Below are 17,120 nucleotides of genomic sequence, written 5' to 3'. Positions count from 1 at the left end.
GCTGGCCCCTGTAACGCCTGCAACCAAGGAGACAACAGCAGGTGAAGCAGCAGACCACTCTCATAGGCAGATGTAATGCATTCTTTGGAACCACACATATTCTGACTTAGGTTAATGACAGAGGATCTGCAAATCATCATTACAGACTTCAGCTCAGACTTGCATGAAATAAACATTTTGTTGCTAATAAAAAGGGTTTTAACAACCAGTGCAACTTTGGATTTATGGTCTAAAGCAGGTGGAGACAAGAAAAAAGGAACTTACTGATAGAGGAGATGAACTTGAAAAACAGGAGAAGAAAAAATACCATTAAATGTAGGAAAGGCCCTGAAGAGATCTTATGAACTAGGTCCAATTAATTTTTCTTGCATATCCTGGAAGAAAACATGGATAATCCAATACAAATAACGCTTATTTTTGAAAGTGCTAATATAGCTAAAGACAAAGGGAAAATCAACAAATCAGCGTTCAGCAGAGTGAAGGGGACTGCAGGGTTCAGTAGGAAAAAGGAGGAGAATGTGGGGTTCAGGAAGAAGACTGGGGGATAGAGCCATATGGAGGGCAGAAAAGGAGATTGACAGGGATGCAAGGAAACATCGGGGTGCATTAGAATAGGGCCAGAGAGGGATGATATGAGGAGTAGGAGACTCTGACGTGAAAGTCTTGGGCGTAGGTAAATATACACGTGTGCCTATGGAACAAGGTCAGGAAACATAAAGAGATGCGGGGGGTGACCTGAGTGAGAGGCAGCAAGAGAGATGGGGAGGGGAGAGCTGAGAACATGGAGAGGGAAGCAGGAGAATGATGTGGGAAAGGGGGCAAAAGAGAGAGACAATTCCATTAGCCTGAAGAAGCATTGAGACATCAGTTACTGCTACAGGACACCAACATCTTGGCCGTCCTTAGTGGGTGCAGAAGAGTCTGACTGGTGTATCATAGACTCTGAGGCCAGAAAAAAACATTGTGATCATCTAGTCTGACCCCCTGCACTTCACAGGCCACACAGAACCTCTCCCACCACTCCTATAATAGACTCAGAACCTTTGGCTGAGTTATCAACAGAGCTGGTAACCTTGCTTGAAGCTCCAAAGTACTAATTGGGCAATAGCATCCTTGTTTCAAAGGGGATGATGCTATAATATTGATGCTGACCAGTGTCATCATGCTGAGAAGTCTTGGCACCAGGATGCCAGCAGCTAAGCCGCAACATCACATAGTCATTCAGACTATCTGGAGCAGATTTTAACGTAGATCAGTCTCTTTGCAGCTCATTGTTTTTCGCCTCACAGCAGATTTGACAATATTGGAACCTCTTGTTAAACATTAAGAGGCATAAATAACAATCCCCTGTGGTGTAAAACAGTGGTTTTCAAACTGTGGATCGCGACCCAGTACTGGGTCGTGGAATGCAAGGCGCTGGGTCGCAGCGGCTCTGGTCAGCACCACCAACCAGACCATTAAAAGTCCCAGCGGCAGTGCTGCCCAGCTAAGGCAGGCTACTCCCTACCTGTTCTGACACCGCGCTGTGCCCCCCAGAAGTGGCCAGCAACAGGTCTGGCTCCTAGGCAGGGGGGCCCCAGGGCTCCGCGCACTGCCCCTGCCCCGAGCACTGGCTCCAAGGTCCCATTGGCTGGTTCCTGGCCAATGGGAGCTGGGTATGGGGGGGTGCCTGCAGGTGAGAGTCACGCGAAGCTAGACCTTCTGCTGGCTGCTTCTCGGACACAGTGTGGTCTGCAGTGCCAGGACAGGCGGGAAGCCTCTCTTAGCACCCCCACTGCACCGCTGACCTGGTGCCGCCCGAGGTAAACCCACGCCCCAACCCTGTGCCCAAATCCCCTGCCCCAGCCCTGAGCCCCCCCAAACCTGGAGCCCCTTCCTGCACCCCAAACTCCTCAACCCTGGCTGCACCCCAGAGCCTGCACCCCCAGCCCAGCTCTTGTTTTTCTCCTCCTTTGGAGTAAGAATGTTAAGGTAAGAATATTAAGGTGCACTGAATTATTTACATATGAGAAAATGAGAAAAAAAATGCATGAGTGTGTAATATGTGCTTTGTACTGTTATGTAGTCTATTTAATCCAGGCATAATTTAAATTTTAAAAAGAGATTATTCTAAAACCAGCCTCCTAATCCAAATGCCTCCCAAACTCTGTGTGGATGTTTTGCTCCAGAACTGAACTTTGTTGCAAGCCTCTGATTGAATGAAAACCCCAGATATACCTGAAGTTTGGAGGTGATTGCATCCAGACAGAACCCTTGAGGCTGATAGCCCAAGTCGGTAAAAAATGTAGAAAAATGCTTTTGATTAGATCTTTTTTGAGAGATTTCTTTTCAGCTTCAGTTTTTTTTCCTCTTTAGCTTTTCTCAAAAATGCTGATGCAGAATATGTAAGCACAATGGGACAAGGCTTCTCAAATATTGGATGATAAAAGTAGTGTCAGGAAGCAGATCTCTTCCCAGACATCCCACACATCAATAATTATTATGTAAAGGAACAGCAACACAACAGTACATCTTTTTCAGCAGAAGCACAGACAGTGCCATTTCAGTCACATCCAGGGGCCCCTGAAGACCTGTTCAATTGGGGCCCCCCGTTTACTTATTCTCCTGCAAAACTTATAAACAATTTGTTGTTTTGTGTTTTATCGCACAAAACCCAACAACATCTATAAAATTTTGACTGCAGTTTAGTCCTATTTAGTCCCAATAGTCTTATTACTTACAAGAAGTAAACCAGAAGGACCCTTTTTGTAACCTATCATTAAGTATCTCCCTGAGTGCAACTTAAGCAGGGAAAATATATAAATATAGACCAGCAAGACAGCTCCAGAAAGGTCTGGTGAGGCATGAGAATGTCAAGCAGGGGTTTCTTCACATGGCAATCTACAGTACAGTTGGCTCATTTACTCCTTAGGTAGTTTGGCACAGAAGGTGTGAATGTTCATGTCATGCTCTCCCTGCATGGTTTCCTGGAACAGCAGGTTTCACAGCTTGTGTGAGCTGATCCTGAACATCTGGAAGCAAAATATTCCAGTAAGGGAAACTAAGAATTCATTGGTTTGGAAATGGTTAGTTATACCTACTACTCCCTACAGCCTTTTGCACATTTTCTAATGGTAGTCTCTGTTCTCCTTGTAAGTGAATATTAAGTCAAGATTTTTGAAGAATCTGAAAATACTGCATTGTTCCTCCTTTCTCCCAATCAAGATGGATTTCAGATTGTCCTGTCTGAGGCCTCTTAGCGTAGCTTTCAGTAAATTATAACACACTGGCATTCTGCAGAAAACACCTCCCCAAACCTCTTACAGTTGATCTGCATTGAAGAAAGATATTTTTAGCAGCTGTCTTTGGAAATGGGGCCTCTCACCAGACTGAATTCTCTAGAAGTCATCAATAAGTATAGAATTGTTTGCAATGAGGTCATGCAGGTGGGTTTTAGAAATAGATTTGCTGAACAGTTACCCAGACTTCTTCAGCTATGAGCTCAAACAGTCTTTTACATGCATATAACATTGCCACATAAATCACGGCATCATGAAGTTTGTGAAGAATGTATTTTCCATCCTTTTATGATAAAGGACTTGATCCTGTAAGGTGCTGAGCACTCTGCCACTGTTCATCAAAGCACTTAAGCTTGAATCAAGCACATGATGGGAGAAGTTACATTGGCTTTAGAGTTGAAGTTAAGCAGGTGTGTAAGAGCTTTGCTGAGTCAAGATCAGAGTGCTCTGCACTTTGTAGGGTTAAGTCAGTAGTGGGCAAAAATGTGTAGGAAAATGATCAGAAAAAGTTTAGTAATTTTTTTCCTTGTTTCTGTCTTCTTGTTACAGATCCTACTTAGATATGTATAAAGTGATAATATTTAGTTACCTCTTCTGGTTTGTGCTTACTATCATCTTCATCACGGGAACTACAAGGATCAGCATATTTTGTATGGGTTACTTGGTGGCCTGTTTCTATTTCCTGCTCTTTGGTGGTGATCTATTATTGAAACCTATCCGAAGCATTCTACGTTATTGGGACTGGCTGATTGCATACAATGTCTTTGTGATTACAATGAAAAACATACTGTCGGTAAGTGGCTGCATCTATAGTTTCAGTGCTGAATGCTGTTGTGGGTTAGTTGCAAAAGTGTGCAGTCATTAAGCAGTCCTAAAACCTTCCTTTCAGCATCACAAAATTGTACTAATGCGTGCAAGAGTCTTCCATGTTTCATTCAGAAACTGTAAATACAGTATCCAAAATTACTGTGGGTTTCTATATTATAAGAAAATGTGGACCTATTTTGCTCAGTCGAACTGTCTGAAAGTTCACAAGGTAAGAAGCAATTCTCAAGGAGCCAAATCCTGAATTCTTTACTTGGGAAAGCTCTCTTTTGAAGTCTGTAGACGCTTTGTGTGAGTAAGAACTCTGTAAGGACTACAAGTCTGTAAGGTCTACAATGAATAGAGTGTTTGTGTCATTATGGTGTTTAATTATAATTGGCATTTTGGAGCCGGACAGTCATCATGCTAAGAAGTTTTGTAGTTTCTGACACTGAGAATAGGGGGCCTGATGCAAGAGATGGCAAACCAGCTTCTAGTTTCCTTTAATTCTGGTCTAAGTTTCAATTGAAAATGTCAATATTTAACTCTTAAAGGCTTTATTTAACTATTAGGGTTCTTTTTATGAATGTTAAACCATTAGTTAAAGAACACTCCTATGATGCCTCCGATAAGCTGAGAAAAGCCAATAATTTAAAATGTTATAAAAGATAACTTTAAATGTATTTTTGGCAATTGTAGCTTACCTTTGAACATTTTTACTGCTGGACTGAGAAAAACAGGCATTTTTCATTTTAAATATATATAAATCAGCGTGTTATGTATGATTGTGTTTTGTTCCACGAAGGAGGGTTACCACAGCTCCTCCAAGCACTAAACACAATGGAAGGTGATAAAGGTGAATCAGTGAGTCTAAGTAACTTTACAGAAGTATCACCGGCCTGGAGTGGTTTGCATATACAGGTTCAAGCTGGGTTTCCAGAAACCAACAGACAAAGAAAGGGCTTTTAAAGTACCTTCTTTCTGATCCAGCAAACAGATGAGGCCTTTTGTCCCAGGGGAGCCCTAACCCTGGTGGAAAGGCTAAAAAGACTTTGGTCCGCTAAGGCCCCCTAAGACTGATTGGTGACTCCTGGTATGTTTAGTGTGTGGAGTGGAACACAGAGGGGGACATACAGATGCAGCCACCCTGGAACTGTGACAGTGACATAAACAGATGTGCTTAGATTCTTATCACTTGTTTCTGAACTTTATGTATCAGTCTCTTCATTTGCTTTTCAGATAGGAGCATGTGGCTACATTGAGTCATTAATTCGAAACAGTTGCTGGTTGATTCAAGCATTTAGCTTGGCTTGTACAGTTAAAGGATACCATCAACGTAAGTGCAGTTAGATTTTTTTCAATGCTTTTCTATAAATAAAGGTTATTTATAGAAATATAAATATATAATAATAAAAAATATAATAAAAATAAAGGTTAACTACGTTGGCTCCTTTCAAAATTTCAGACAAATCTATTTTCTCTTGACTGATTTGATATCTTGAGAACAATATTATATAATACAAACTAAATTAGGTATGGTCTAGGACATAAATAGACTAACATGATCAAATACTTAAAATACTGCATAAAACTGAGTACTATCTGCTGTTTATACAGTGATAACCATTTTTAAAAATCAGTATTTGGCAAAAGATAACAAATACTGACATCTTAACTTATCACAGATTTAACCGTAATGTCTGTGCCTAGTGGTTTGCAAATGTAGATTTTTTTTAATGGTTTCTACTGTAAAACTGTAGAACATAGAATTCTGTGAAATTTTAATGGCTGAACCTGTGTCCTGCCTAGGAATTCTGCTGCAAAGTTGTTGTTTTCTTTTTCAAATTTTTTGTTTGTTTGTTTTTTCTTATCTAAATAGGGAAAGGATATACAAAGGCAGTTCACCAAACAAAATTACATACAATGCAGCCCTGATTATGCAAAAGTTTTGAGTGGCAACAGAAACCTCTCTGGGGCTTGCAAAAATCAAGATGGTTCATGCAGCAAGCTTTGAAACTCCAACTTGGAGTATGGACTTCAAAAGCTACTAGGCTGGCTTCTCTGATTTTAGAGCTCTTATGCACAGGCTGCACGCCCCATCCTCTAACTCCAGAGTACTGTCCAGCTTCCCCAAGGCCAGCTAACTTTGCAGGTGGAGTTTACACTCTGGGTCCACAAAGCCCAGGTTTAGTTCTGTGACATCCAAAAAGTAACTCCCTATATAAAAAAATAAAATACAGCATACATCGGATGGAATTGTACGTTTCAGTTATCTTAAGAAAAACGATTTACAGGCCCAAAAAGGCTTTTCAGAACTCTGGCTTATTTCCATTGGGCAGAATGGAGATGTGCTTACATATTTAAGAAGATGATAATCCTTACGTTGGTGATTTCTGTTTGTTTTTATAAGCTAAAGAAACTGGAGACTGTAAATTGCCTAGCGGTGAGGCAGGAATTATTTGGGACAGTATATGCTTTGCTTTCCTGCTGCTGCAAAGAAGAGTCTTCATGAGCTACTACTTCCTACATGTGGTTGCTGATATAAAAGCTTCACAGATCCTGGCATCAAGGTAGCATTCAGTGTAAAAACGGAAACTGATTAAACACAAATCCTTCATTATTAGGTTTGTTTTTATTAGTATTTATATTGAGTATTGCCAGTAAAGCGTCTGACTAACCCAAGCTCCAGCCACTTTGACATAAGTTTGACTACTCCACAATCAATACCAAATAAAAATTGCAAACACATTTCTTCCTTTAAAAGGGAATTCTGTCTGGCTGCTTATATTGGCTACCCCAGCAGGAAAGGCCAGCAAAAGGCCTCTGAATCAGATACCATAGAACTCTCTGATTTCTGCACTTGGATGAATTTTACTGAATGTGCCCAAGGCTGCTTGTGCTTCATTATGTAGCTGTCTCTGTGACCCTTTCCCTTTCTCTTTCTCATACAACTTAGCCAATTCAGGATATAATCATGCATCCATTACCATTGTATGTTTAGAGTAAAGCTAGCCCAAACCAAAATCTTGGATAGTAACATCCCCCCAAGTTGGAAACTTAATCTACCTAATGCTTTAATTCCTCAGCTGTAAACATGAAGATAATACTTCCCTATGTCACAGGGATGTCACCGGGATAAAATCTATGAATAATGTAAGGCACTGAGATATTACATTGATGAGGGTCATATACATTGCTAGATAGAGCTGAACTTCATAGATGGGCCCTTGCCTCACTAAAATCTGAGATCTAAACATTCTTGAACTTTGGGGGAGTTTAGATTTGGATCCAAACTTTATGACCGGAGCCCATCTTTAGTTCACAATTAACATTATGAAACATACAATCCTGACCCAGAGAAGATTAGATTGTCTTCAGGACAATTGCAATACCTCTCTGAAGCCAGATGATATTCATCCAAGAGTCTAGGCATTTAAGAATGAAGAGGTTGAGTTGCTACAAACAATATGCACTTCCTATTAAAATAATCTTCTGTGCTACAGAACTGACATGGTATGCCAGTATTGTACCTATATTTTAAAAAGTGCATATGGTTATCCTGGGAATTGCACATAAGTGAGGCTCATTTCAGTACCAGATAAAAAAATAATTAAAATGGATTTATGAAACCTCTAGATGTCTGCACACTGCGATGTTGACAAACAAGCATGGCTTTTATAAAGGCCACTAGTGCACTAAAATTCTCTGAGAGAGTCAACAACAACAACAAGAGGAGGTACAATAAACACAATTTATTTTGACTTTCAAAATACCCTTGATAAAGTCCCTCATGAGAGAGACTGTTGATGAAACTAAGTAGTCATGGAGTGAAATGTTTTCTCATGGATCAAAAACTGCTTGAGAAACAGAAAACAAAGGGTAGGAATAGTCAGTCAGTTGTCAACATAGAAGTAGGCTAAGAACAACAAACTTTGAAAGGACTTAACAAAGCTAAGCAACTGGCAACACAGATAAAATTCAGCATAGGCAAGTGCAAAATACTGGTGATATGCATCAAGAAATAGTTTAAACTAATACACACTGACGTATTGTAAATTAACTCTAACCATTTTGTTACCCCTTAACTAACTAACAGAGGTTCAAGTATGCCTCCAGATTGGAGGTGGGACACGTACTCATTTGAGGAGTCATACGCATTTGCATTTTGTGTTGTGAGCACGAAGCATGTGCTGTGCTCACTGAGGACTAGGCAGGCAGAACTCCACCCACTCAAAGGCAGAGCTGCCCGTGCTTGACAAGAGGATTTAATGTATGCCATCGTTTACAAGTAAAGAATCAAATTCTGCAGTTGTGCAAGGAGTTCTCACTCAGGCTTTGACTTTGAGTCCTTGAGGCCAGTGAACCCAAGCACTGGATAATGACTGCTGTAACTAAATGGTTGAGTAGTGACTACAGGATTTGGCCCAAAATCTGGTAATGATTGCCTGAAAACCAGTGAATTATTATGCTGTGATTGCTCATCATTTCTGTACTGTCCTTCTGATGGTAGTGTTTTGTCTCAGACTATTTAAGTAGTTTATAAAGTAAGCTTCTCCCTGTGTTTTACTTGCTATAAAGGGAATGTAGAATCATAATAGTGTTACATTTCCCCCCTGTTTCTTCTGTAGAGGTGCTGAACTTTTCCAGGCCACAATTGTCAAGGCAGTAAAGGCAAGAATCGAAGAAGAGAAAAAATCAATGGATCAATTGAAGAGACAGTATGGATTATTATTTATTATATTTATTTCACTGGTTACTCCTACTCTACAGCATATTAACCCTTTTCTGGGAGCTGGAAGGGATATTTCTTTCGCATTCTCTCGTCTTCTAAAGCATCCTTTCATACTTCTCTGCATATTATTGCACACAACCAAACCAGTGCTTATATGCTGGTTTGTTTGTTTTTTGTATATAATTTCTTGAGTATGGAAATTATATTCTGTTAATTGAGATCCTTCACTTATTCCACTATTCTGTGGCTGCAGAATCTACCCTTTGCTATAAAATTAAGCCAAAGGATCTAAATTTCCATTTAAAAATAAAATTGTCTTTCTATAACTAATGGTTGTACAATTAACCTTTAAAATGTGAACAACATGTAAACCAATGCAATATTGACTTCCTTAGTCTGTAGAAAGCCTGAAAATATACTATAAATAGTCCTTTACTGTAAATAAAAACAGAAGGTGTGAACCTCCCCACTAGTTTCAAGGTGGGGTTTTTTACCTTTGAAATATAAGGATGATAACTTAAATTCCAACATTGTTAACTATTGCATTGCTTATCATTTTAGCAATGTGGCAGCATGGTCTGTCTCTTTAGTAGGAGACTACTAAATTTGTTTTGTTTTTCCATTTGAGAATACTAATAACTTGGAGGGCCAGATTAGCCAAATCCTGCTGGAGTCACAGGTTACCAAGTGGGACCTTGAGACACAGGAAACAGGATAAAAAACAAAAACTTCAGTAGCAGTGGGGTTAGTCAGCAAAGCTGTGGTTCTGAGCTGGCTAGTGAATGGCAAAACCCCCACTGACTTCAGTATGATCAGGATTTCACCTCTTGTGTCTTTATTCATAGTGACCTCTGTTGTGGGTTAGTTCTTTTGTTTAGTTTGTGCTGCTTTTGCCCAGGATGAGAATCTATTTTATCTTGACTGAAAATATTTTCTTTCGCTCTGACTGATCTGGAGAACCCTTTCCTGTATAAAGCCAACCCAGCCACTCAGCTTCTATCACATATTGCTAATGTTCTTGTCTCATTTCCCAATCTGCCTTCCGTGCCACCCTAAGTGCTAAAAGTCCTATCTATCTGCTACTCACATGCCAAAACATCCAGTTATCCTTCCCCTGACCCACTACCAACAGTCAAGTCCACACCTGCCCAACTGAGGTCATTACAAAGCTTTCCTCTGTGGCCATTCTCCTCACGTAAATCTTTTCCTTGGTGTATAGGTGCTGTGGAGGGTGCTGCTATGCATTAGGGTGAATTTCATCCTAACTGTAAAAAAAGACAATATGCCTGTACTGGAAGTCATCATTGTTTTAATTCTGCATAGATATGTTTGAGGTCAAGGTGATCATGTTACTTAAAAAAACAAACAAACAAAAATCCAATGTACTGTATTCAAAAATCATTGTTTTGGGTTTGCAGTAAATCTGACTTCAACAAAAGGAAAGCCAAAGTGTGCTTTGTTTGATTTTATTCAATAATAAACATCAATAGAATGTAGAGAACTGCCTACACAGCAGGAAATCAAAAACAACTGTACCAGTTTGACTGACTTAGAGAAATTCCAGCAGTAGTTGAACACAAGGAAAAAGAGAAATCTGATCATCCATTGGTCTATAGTACAAATATATAACTGAATATGTACTATAATGTAGTTAGAGACCTAGAATATAATTTGTTTCTTACGAATGGTCAGATCCATCAATTGAAAATTATGTTGCCACTTTTTAGTCACTAGAATTTTTGACCCTGATGATTCTAAACAAGTTGTTCAAAAAATTCAAAAAGTTATTGCAAAATTTGGGTACTTAAGGGTCTGATCCAAAACCCTATTGAAGTGAATCAAAAAACTTCCACTGGCTTCAGTGGCCTTTGGATCAGTCTCTTACTGAGCACCAGATTGTGGAGGTGGCTTCTCAGGCTCAGAGGAAGGAGGGCATGAGAAATGCCCAACCCCCAGTCCCTGCACCCATGCTACATTTGAACAAAACTGAAGTCCCTGCACTCCCAAAGGAGCTAGGGTCATAGCCATGAGTGCATAGGAGGAAGTACGCTGCACCCCTTGAAGGGGTGTAATACCATGCACACTCCTGCTGAGTTGTGGGAGTCTTCAGGAGAAGTTCTGCATGAGGTAGCTTTCCCCCCAGAGCTCCTTCTACAGTAGTATAGCCCCAATGCCTCCCAGTGCAGGACTGAGCCTGAATTTTTATACTATAAACAGGGGTGAAAGTATCTCCGGACACTTAATGGGATGGGGACGGCTCTGGCCCCCGAAAGGGGTGGGGCCTCGGCAAAAGGGGCAGGGCTGGGGGGGTCAGCATCCTCCAGCCAGCCCTTCCAGGCTGCCTGGCCTATGCTTTCCGGGGCGCCAGTGGCGATTTAAAGGGCCCGGGGCTCCGTGCACCACCGTTGCTACCGCAGCAGTGGTGTCCAGAGCCCCAGGCCCTTTTAAATCACTGGCGCCGGGGCAGCTGCTCCCTTTGCACCCCCCAACTTGGCCGTTGGCAGCCAGGAGGGCAAAAGGGGCAGGGACGTTAAAACACTGTAGGTTCCCTTGCCACAGCAGCACTTTAACATTGCTGCACCCCCACCTCCCCGTAAGTGGCCCTGCTGGTACGGACTCTACCAGCAGGGCCGCTGATGGGGGAGGTGAAAGGGGCAGGGACATTAAAGCACTGCTGCCATTTGCTTGCACTAAGGAAAATGTGAGTATCCACGTTCTATATTCCAGCTTACTGTTCGGCATTTTCCCCCTGAAATAGGTTGACCACTTAGAGTGAATCAACTAGGGCAGCCATGTGACACAAGGTGCTCTCAGTCTCCAGGCTGAGTGCTCTGTCTGCTCATCACTCTCACACCCTGCCATCCTCTGGAGTGAGACACTGGGCCCCAGATTCAATTCTGGTCTATTTCACAGGGCCATGTAGAGCTCATCTTCAGGGCTCCCTAACTACTTTTTAAATGGGAGATTAATGTATGTCTGTGTAGGATGGATCGGTGGGTAGCAATCGATATATCAGGGGTCGATTTATCGCATCTAATGTAGACGCGATAAATCGGTCCCCGAGTACTCTCCCATCAACTCCAGAACTCCAGCGCCGCGAGAGGCGCAAGCAGAGTCGACAGGGGAGCGGCGGCAGTCAACTCATCACCGTGAAGACACCACAGTAAGTCGATGTAGGTAGGTCAACTTCAGTTACGCTATTCTCGAGCTGAAGTTGCGTACCTTACATCGACCCCCTCCCCCCGGCCAGTGTAGACCAGGGCTTATTTGCAAATGGCAGAATCATTTGAGAATCTATTAAAATCCCATCCAGAATTTCCTCTGTGTGTGTGTGTGCGCATGCACATGTATACTCATAAGTAATATATGTTTAAAAGTCATGTTTCTTTGTGGGTCCAAAGGGGTGAAGGACTGAATATGATATCTCATTTGCTAGGATGGACCGCATCAAAGCTAGGCAACAAAAATACAAAAAGGGTAAAGAGAGAATGCTGAGCATGACCCAAGAATCAACAGAAGGGCAAGAAATTCAAAAGGCTTCTGAAGAAGATGATGAAGGTACCTCTAGCACGTTTCCATGGCATAAATGTATCAGAAGTTGGAGCTCAGTGCTAGGAACTCAGTAGGCTTAAGTCTGTGTGTGTGAGAAATACTGATGTGATGGGCATTATTAGTGGAATTCCATTTTAAACCTTGATTCATCCAGATAAATATCTGGCTTTTGTACTTCCATTTTAAGAAAATGATTTGCTTTGAGGTAAACAGACATACCTTTGGTTAAATTTGTGTCTTTTAGCAAGGAACTGAATAACAGACATTTACTTGAGCAACAGCTGTATTTATAAAAAATTGTAGTGTCTCAGAAAGAGAAAGATTTACGATTTTTCCAGCAATCTTTTCTTGGTTGCTGTGAGTTTTTTGAAACCATTGAAATACACAAACATCTTTTATTGTTTGAAACACTATAGATTAAAATATCATGAAGTGCCATTGTTTCCAATCATACCTAACTGGGGTTGAATTTTGGATCAAAAAGTTATTGGCATTTGCAATGTACTTTTAGAGCTTTGTTTTTTATGAATGAATTTTATTTTTCAGAGTGTTAACAAATAATGGATATTTTTTTCAGAACTTAACTTCATCGATGATTAATAGAAACTGTTTCCAAATCGTGTTTATAGTATTTACAAGCAAGTTTTATGCATATTAGACAATAACATTTTAACAAATGAAATGTCACTGGACATCTATATAAACCCTTTTTTGTTTATTTTCCATTAGTTTTATGGAAAATCAATGAAATCCATCAGTGTGTAATGCACGTCTGCATGGTGATCATTTATTTTATTTATATATGTGTGTGTGTGTGTGTGTATATATAAACTGTGAACTTTTTTGTCGTACTTGGAGTGGAATACTATTTTTTTTTATTTATTGTGTAAGATAGATCATTAGCATTCTGGGCTACCTCTTAAAACATAAATATCATTCATACTGAGTATATTGAATAGAGTTGAAATCTGATGTGCTTATGCAGTTTAGATCTATTACAAAAAATAAGTGATTAAACAAAGTGTAAAAATGTGTTTTTCATTTTGTAAAATTAATATTTGGCCATATTTTATTTTAGGAGAAGCAGACAAAGAGAAAACCAAGGGCAAAAAAAAGCTGTGGTGGCGGCCTTGGGTTGATCATGCTTCCAGTAGGTTTTCTCAATCATCTTACAAATACATGGATTTACCCCTTATATCCTTGACCAGAATGAAAGCATTCCCACAACTTGTTTGTTTTTATGCATGGTTTTATGATTGTGACTTGATAGAGTGCTTGATTGTATAAACCAGTGATTTCAACTTTAAACCTCCAGGGGACAAATAAGCAATGTTCTGTAATGCGGATTTTGGTATTTCTGACCATTTGCAGTTATATCCAGTCAAAGAAAAACATGAACCAAAATAATCTGTCTCACACACAAAGAAGGGGAAGCCTCCAAAAAGATGATAAAATGGTTTTAAATTTGAGAGTAGAAGCTTTGCCCCAATACTGATTAGTTGTATGCATTTGGGGCCGGAGCTTAGTCCTTACTAGTTTTATTTTTCAAAGTTAGATGGTTCACCAATTGTCATCTCATGCACAGATCACCATGGTCTTCAGTGAGAATGGAATCAAGCCATGTGCATGGAAAATATTCTTCTTTAAAAATCGCATTAATCAGTTATATCAATGAGAAGTTAACCTGAATAAGAACTGTAGGATGGATCCCTCAGTAACCATGAGAATCTTGATTGGTGTGATGTTTTCAAAAGTGTTGAGAGTTTGCCTAACTCTGTTTCCACTTAAGTCAATTGGAGATTTACTGTTGGCTTCTGTGAGGGTAGAGTTAGGCTAAAGGCTCTAGAAAATCCCACCTTTATAAATATAAAGCATTTAAATGTGAAGTGTAGAACTGTATTCATGCTTCTGAGATAGGAACAGATGGTGCCAGTGAAGGTCTTCTTCCAAAATCTCTGACGTTATTGGTGAGACTTGAGAGAGCCATTCCAGCAAAAAGTTTATACTATTAATACTGGCGAACAGTTCTGATCTTCAACTTCTTCCTCAAGTCAAATCTTTCCATAGATCTCTCCCCGCCAAAAAAATTGTCCTTATTACTTTATTGCAGTTGCAACAAAATTTGCCCCTACACTGTGCAGCTGATATTCAGTCAGTGGTGTTTGTTTTTACTAAACGGGGGACAGGAAATAAAAGGTTTTTCTGGGAAAAAACTTGCATCTGAAGAAGTGGGTTCTTTACCCAAGAAAGCTTATGCCCAAATAAATCTGTTAGTCTTTGAGGTGCCACCAGACTCCTTATAATATTTTTAATTCCTTTACAGCCCTAAAACTCAGTACAGCTAGCCTGATAATACATGGATGGTTCTACCCTAATTTACACCCTTTATAAATCAGAAGAGAGAAGAGTATGGCACTTAATTGCCTAAACTCATATGTCCAGTTACTAGATCTTAGCTCACAGAAGTCATCTATTGCAGGATAGTCAGTATTGGCTATTTAACAAGTGAATGGTACTGATCAGAGTGCAAAGTTAAACTGAAACATTTATGAATGATCACTTTCAGTCTTGCACCTCTAGAGTTGCTTATTTTTCCCTTCCAAACATATTTTTATGCTCTTTGTGTCCATGTCTGTATTTTTGTGTATGTGTGTTCTTGCCAACAGTATTTTATAGTATATTACATGCCTGTTTCTGTCAAGTCACAAGTAAACTGTGCCTATGTCTTTCTGTTTGTAAAGAGCATAATATTACTTTAGAGAGACCTATCCTTTTTCAAAAGCTTACTTCTTGTCATTTCAGTTTCATTTAAAACAACAATAGCAAAATAAACACAAGCTACAATTAGCAACTGTTTTCTTACAATTTTAAACTACAGTATTTTTGGAAGGAATTGGATATGGTCTGTCTTAATCCTCACACTGGTTTTGTAGTAAACAGAAGAACTGCCCAAACAAGGCCTTGATTTCAGCAATTTCTGGTTCATTTCACCCTCATTATATCATGTTCTTAGGGAACAACACGCATTTTGGTGTTTAAACAGTGAGCCTTATTTAAATTATTTATTGCAATAAGGCAGAAACCTGTGGAAAGCATCATGTAGCCTGAGCCTACAGACACTGCCTGCCCTGCCATGCAGATTCACTACCATGTCCATTCAAATAAAGAGGACTACACAGAGTAGAAGCACAATAGTACTTACTGTGGGCAAGATCAGGCCCACAATTTGGACATGGAAGGACCACCATTTGTAAATCCTTTATAGTATTTCTATAACCACTTTCCGTAAAAGGCTAAAGACATTTCCTTTTTAGTGTTTTGGCTTGTGGCTGTAGGTGTGTTTACTTCTGTTGAGGAGCCTGCACTACTGGAGTTCAGCGTTTTATGCCAGTTCTGGTGTTCGCTAAACTGGACCATGTTTCCTTTTCATTCCGTTTATACAGTTATGTACTCAGATACCTTCTGATCATAATGATGACAATGGGATGGGAAACATCTGTGAGATTTTCCTCATTGAGATGTCTCCCAAATTGTTCCAATGAGGAAAGCAGTGCTCCTTCAGTCCCTGTGGAACAGGCCCCTGAGCCCTAAAAGGATCAGCAGGTGGCAGAGCCATCTGCATAGAGGTTCTTTGCTTCTCTGTTGGCTGTGTATCCCCACCCTTAACAGTTCTGCTCTAATGGAGTGATGTAAACAGAGCTCCCAGCTGTTCCAAATGGCTCCCAAATGGGGATTCCTACTATGGGATATGAGTGGGGAGGAGAAAATAGTACAGTTCCCACTCCTCAAGCCCTACCCCTACCTTGACCTTCCCCTTCCTCCCTTGCAAATCCCCACATCTGTGCAGAGTTCTCCATGACACATGGAAAAAAGAGGAATGTTGCCACAAAATCCCCTTCCTCAGTGGGAAGTGGGGAGGGGATCTGTGAGTGAACACAAATCTGGCCATTAATTAATTATTTTACTTATTAAATGTTTTAATAATGCCCGTAGGTGGTTAATGTACTCTCTGTTCCATCCTGAGGTGTATCTGCCAGAGCGTGTTGTTGTTGTTCAGTCATACTTTTTTTTTCAATTAAAACACTCCTTATTAGCTGTTAGAGGAGTGTTTTGTTATATTACTGTCTCTTCAGAAATACTTGAGTGCACAGCTGAGAGAGAATTTACATGAGTGTTTGTACATTACTGCAGCACAATGGGGCTCCAGGCTTAAGGATGCCTGTAGTTGCAAATGTATGACAGTAATACTCTACAATATATTAACCCCTAAGTATCACACAGACTGTAGATCTCATCCTGCTGACCTGTCTGTGTGGACAACTTCTTGTTATCAGCAACTGTAATTTTTCCTGAAAAACAACTCCAGGTTAGGGGCCTTAAATTATGAATGTCTCTGAAAGCTTTCATTTTTAACATCTCTTCTAGGGACATTCTTAGAGGCCTGTGTGAAATATTTTTACTTGTTTCAATATTTTTCTGTTATTCAATATTTGTGACCCCAATTCTGCAATCAGATCCATTCAGGTGGACTCTTAAGCCCACAGAGTCCCATTGATGTTAATGGAGATCTGCACAGCCCCAGAGGTCCACCTGAGCAGACATGACTGCCTCTGTTTTTAATGGCAACTTGTACCATGTCTATGTTTGGATAGAGAACTGGCAACTTTCATCTCAGGTTTAAGATTTAATATGATTTATTAGTGTCCATCTGAGCACAAAAGAGACATGTAGACTACCACATATGTTTGAGAAGG

The 17,120-nt window shown here is 40.2% G+C and overlaps 1 protein-coding gene across 4 annotated transcripts in view; it reads left to right on the top strand.

Annotated features, from left to right (window-relative positions):
* PIEZO2 (piezo type mechanosensitive ion channel component 2) overlaps positions 1-17,120 on the top strand; it is a 465,759-nt gene that overhangs the window by 383,227 nt on the left and 65,412 nt on the right. For all 4 annotated transcript variants that reach the window (XM_075125316.1, XM_075125317.1, XM_075125315.1 and 1 more), the window contains 6 exons: positions 3,828-4,071; positions 5,322-5,418; positions 6,493-6,652; positions 8,711-8,800; positions 12,251-12,372; positions 13,445-13,516. In XM_075125316.1, the coding sequence (XP_074981417.1) occupies positions 3,828-4,071; positions 5,322-5,418; positions 6,493-6,652; positions 8,711-8,800; positions 12,251-12,372; positions 13,445-13,516 (785 nt within the window). The remainder of the gene's footprint in view (positions 1-3,827; positions 4,072-5,321; positions 5,419-6,492; positions 6,653-8,710; positions 8,801-12,250; positions 12,373-13,444; positions 13,517-17,120) is intronic.

This window comes from Caretta caretta, chromosome 2 (genome assembly GCF_965140235.1).
Source record: "Caretta caretta isolate rCarCar2 chromosome 2, rCarCar1.hap1, whole genome shotgun sequence".
NCBI lineage: Eukaryota > Metazoa > Chordata > Testudines > Cheloniidae > Caretta > Caretta caretta.
This window is presented reverse-complemented; position numbering and strand designations above follow the sequence as displayed.